The sequence below is a fragment of the Carlito syrichta genome, unplaced genomic scaffold (genome assembly GCF_000164805.1).
Source record: "Carlito syrichta isolate Samal-C Ts95f unplaced genomic scaffold, Tarsius_syrichta-2.0.1 Scaffold311470, whole genome shotgun sequence".
Lineage (NCBI taxonomy): Eukaryota > Metazoa > Chordata > Mammalia > Primates > Tarsiidae > Carlito > Carlito syrichta.
The window spans coordinates 173,230-176,354 of record NW_007255566.1 but is presented as its reverse complement, the minus strand read 5'-3'; the positions used below and the strand labels follow the sequence as shown (position 1 = coordinate 176,354).

Sequence of the window (3,125 nt, the reverse complement as noted above, 5' to 3'; positions counted from 1 at the left end):
CCACTGCACTCCAGTCTGGACGACAGAGTGAGACTCCAACTCAAAAAAAAAAAAAAAGCAGAGGAAGACTACTATTTTTATTTTTAATATTTTTTAAAATTAGAATCTCACTCTGTCACCCAGGTTGGAGTGCAGTGGTACACTTACGGCCACTGCAGGCTCAAACTGGTGGGCTCAGACAATCCTTCCACCTCAGCCTTCCAGGCACCTTGAACCACAGGTATGCAACACCACGCCCAGCTCATTTTTTGATTTACTGTAGAGATGAGGTCTCCTCAAGTTACCCAGGCTGCTCTCGAACTCCTGGTCTCAGGCAATCCTCTTGCCTCCGCCTCCCAAAGTGCTGGGATTACAGTCATGAGCCACTGCACTCGGCAAAAAACTACTCTTCAAAACTATATATCATAAAAGACAAAGAAAACCTGAGGAAATATTCCAGATTAAAAACAACTAAAGGGACATGAGAAGTAAATGCAGTATCTGATCCTAGATCAGATGGTGTACTAAAGAGGAAAAATATGCTATAAAGAACACATGGAATCAAACTGACAAAATATAGAAGGCAGAATATATAAACAAAAGCATTGTGTCAATGTTAAATTTAAGAAAACTGCTAACTGTACTGTGTGAGTTTGTAGAATAGGAACTGAATACTTAAGTATCTGGGGGGAGAAATCTTTTTTTTTTTTTTTTAATTTTTGAGTTAGAGTCTCATTCTGTCACCCAGACTGGAGTGCTACCGCAGCCTTGACCTGCTGGGCTCGAGTGATCCTTCCACTTCAGCCTTCCAAGTAGCTGGAACCACGGGTATGCACCACCACACCGGGCTAATTTTTATTTATTTATTTATCGAAGAGACGAAGTCTCACCAAGTTGCCCCAGCTGGTCTCGAACCCCTGGATGCAGGCAATCCTCTCAACTTGGCCTCCCAAAATGCTAAGATTACAGGCGTGAGCCACCACGCCCGGCCTAAGCACCTGTTACCACTGAACATAATATATTTAAAAGACAAGCTTAAGATAAAACCTATCCCAAATAACTTCTTTGTTTTCCTTTCAATATATACACAATAAAGATATATTCTATGTCACAGTCACAGTAAGACCTAGTTTTAAAATCAGATCAAACTGCCAATATTTTACCAATATTTGAACACTGTTAAAAATCACCTCAGTATAGACCTCTGGAAGCTTTATTAAAATTTACTCGTTTCTTATGAGGATGATTTTTCTTTTTTAAAGCATAAAATAGAAAAACTTACAGTTCATCTCGTTGTCTCTGGGACAGCACCATTTTGGCTGAAATGTGAAGCTTATCGAATATAGTGGTATGTCCCTCCTTTGGGAAATCAAAAAGCTTTTCAATCTGTGGCTATATAATTAAATATGCCACAAAGTGGCTTCCACGCAGAGGAAAATGATTCTTTTACAAGTGAATCCAACCAGTAACCAGGAGATACTCAACAAGTAAGGGTCATTCCACCTAAAAGAAAGAGAGAAAAGAAGATTATTTCTTTCACTTGAATTTAAGGTCTTTCTAAATTATTAGTTGTAGCATATATTTTCAAAGATAAGGCTTGCTGTGATTTAATATGCATATTAGATAATTTCAACCTACATTATTGTATGCATATTAAATTAACTTTAATAATTTAATGAGCCAAAACAGCACTATTTTAAAAAATTTAACATCTAATACCGAGACCCAACTACGTTAGATGGCAGATACATTTGATTTCAAATATTAACATATTACTTCTTTAGAAGACTATAACTCTCCCTTAAAGAATTAACATTTCTGGCCGGGCTCGGTGGCTCAGCCTGTAATCCCGCGCCTTGGGAGGTCGAGGTGAGTTAACTGCCTGAGCCCGCATGTTCGAGACCTGCCTGGGCAACATGGCGAGACCTCATCTCTACAATAAATCAAAAAATTAGCCGGGTGTGATAGCACGTGCCTGTAATTCCAGTTACTTGGAAGACTGAGGCGGAAGGATCGCCGGAGCCCAGCAGGTCGAGGCTGCAGTGGCTGGGAGCAGCCACTGCACTCCAGTCTGGGTGACAGAGTGAGACTCCAACTCAAAAAAAAAAAAAAAAAAGAATTAACATTTCTAATTTACACAAAAAAGGTATGAAAGGAAAAACAGGTGGGTAGGCATCATGGCTCACACCTATAATCCCAGCACTTTGGAAGGTCAAGGTAGAATTGCTTGAGCCCAGGAGTTCAAGACCAGCCTAGGCAACACCGCAAGACTTTTTCTCTACCAAAAATTCAGAAACATAATAAGCCAGGCTTGCATAGTTAAGCATGCCTGTAGTCCCAGCTACTTAGGAGGCTGAGGCAGTAGGATTACCTGAGCCCAGGAGGTCAAGGCTACAGCAAGCTGTTATCAGGCCACTGTACTCCAGCCTTGGTGACTGTGTGAGACCCTGACTACAAAAAATAAAATAATATAAAATAAAAGGTAAAACAGATAAGGATTTCATTAACTGCACACAAGTCAAAATAGTGCTAACCATAATTGAATAAGCCTTCAATGTTGAATGTTAGCCACTAATAACCTTAGAATGGCCAATAATTGTAACATAAATAAAATGCTTAGCAACATTATGCTTTCTTCACCAATGAACTTAATCAAAATATCATTTCAGTTTACTTTGTGTTCCCTAAATGTGTTTTTAAAATACAAATCTAGGCTAGGTGCGGTGGCTCACACTTTGTAATCCCACCACTTTGAGAGGTCAAGGCAGGAGGATCACTTGAGGCCAGTCTGGGCAACATAGTCAGACCCCATCTCTGCATAAATAAAAACAAAATTAAAAAAAAAAAAAATCAGCCAGGCATGGTGGTGCATGCCTATAGTAACAGCTATATAGGAGGATCATTTGAGTCCAGGAGGTCGAGGCTGCAGTGAGCCAAGATTGTGCCACTGTACTCCAACCTGATCGACAGAGCAAGGCTCTGTCTCTAAAAAATAAAACAAAAATGAAAACTGAAGCCGGGCTCAGTGGCTCAGCCTGTAATCGCGTGCCTTTGAGAGGCTGAGGTGAGTGGATTGCCTGAGCCCATGGGTTCGAGACCCACCTGGGCAGTAAGACCTCATCTCTACAATAAATAAAAAAATCAGC

General features: G+C 40.4%; 1 protein-coding gene across 2 annotated transcripts in view; it reads right to left on the bottom strand.

Annotated features, from left to right (window-relative positions):
- The window catches only part of PAFAH1B1 (platelet activating factor acetylhydrolase 1b regulatory subunit 1), a 92,441-nt gene that overhangs the window by 52,666 nt on the left and 36,650 nt on the right, over positions 1-3,125 (bottom strand). For both annotated transcript variants that reach the window (XM_008068670.2, XM_008068671.2), the window contains exon 2: positions 1,262-1,482. In XM_008068670.2, the coding sequence (XP_008066861.1) occupies positions 1,262-1,293 (32 nt within the window). In that variant the 5' untranslated portion in view covers positions 1,294-1,482. The remainder of the gene's footprint in view (positions 1-1,261; positions 1,483-3,125) is intronic.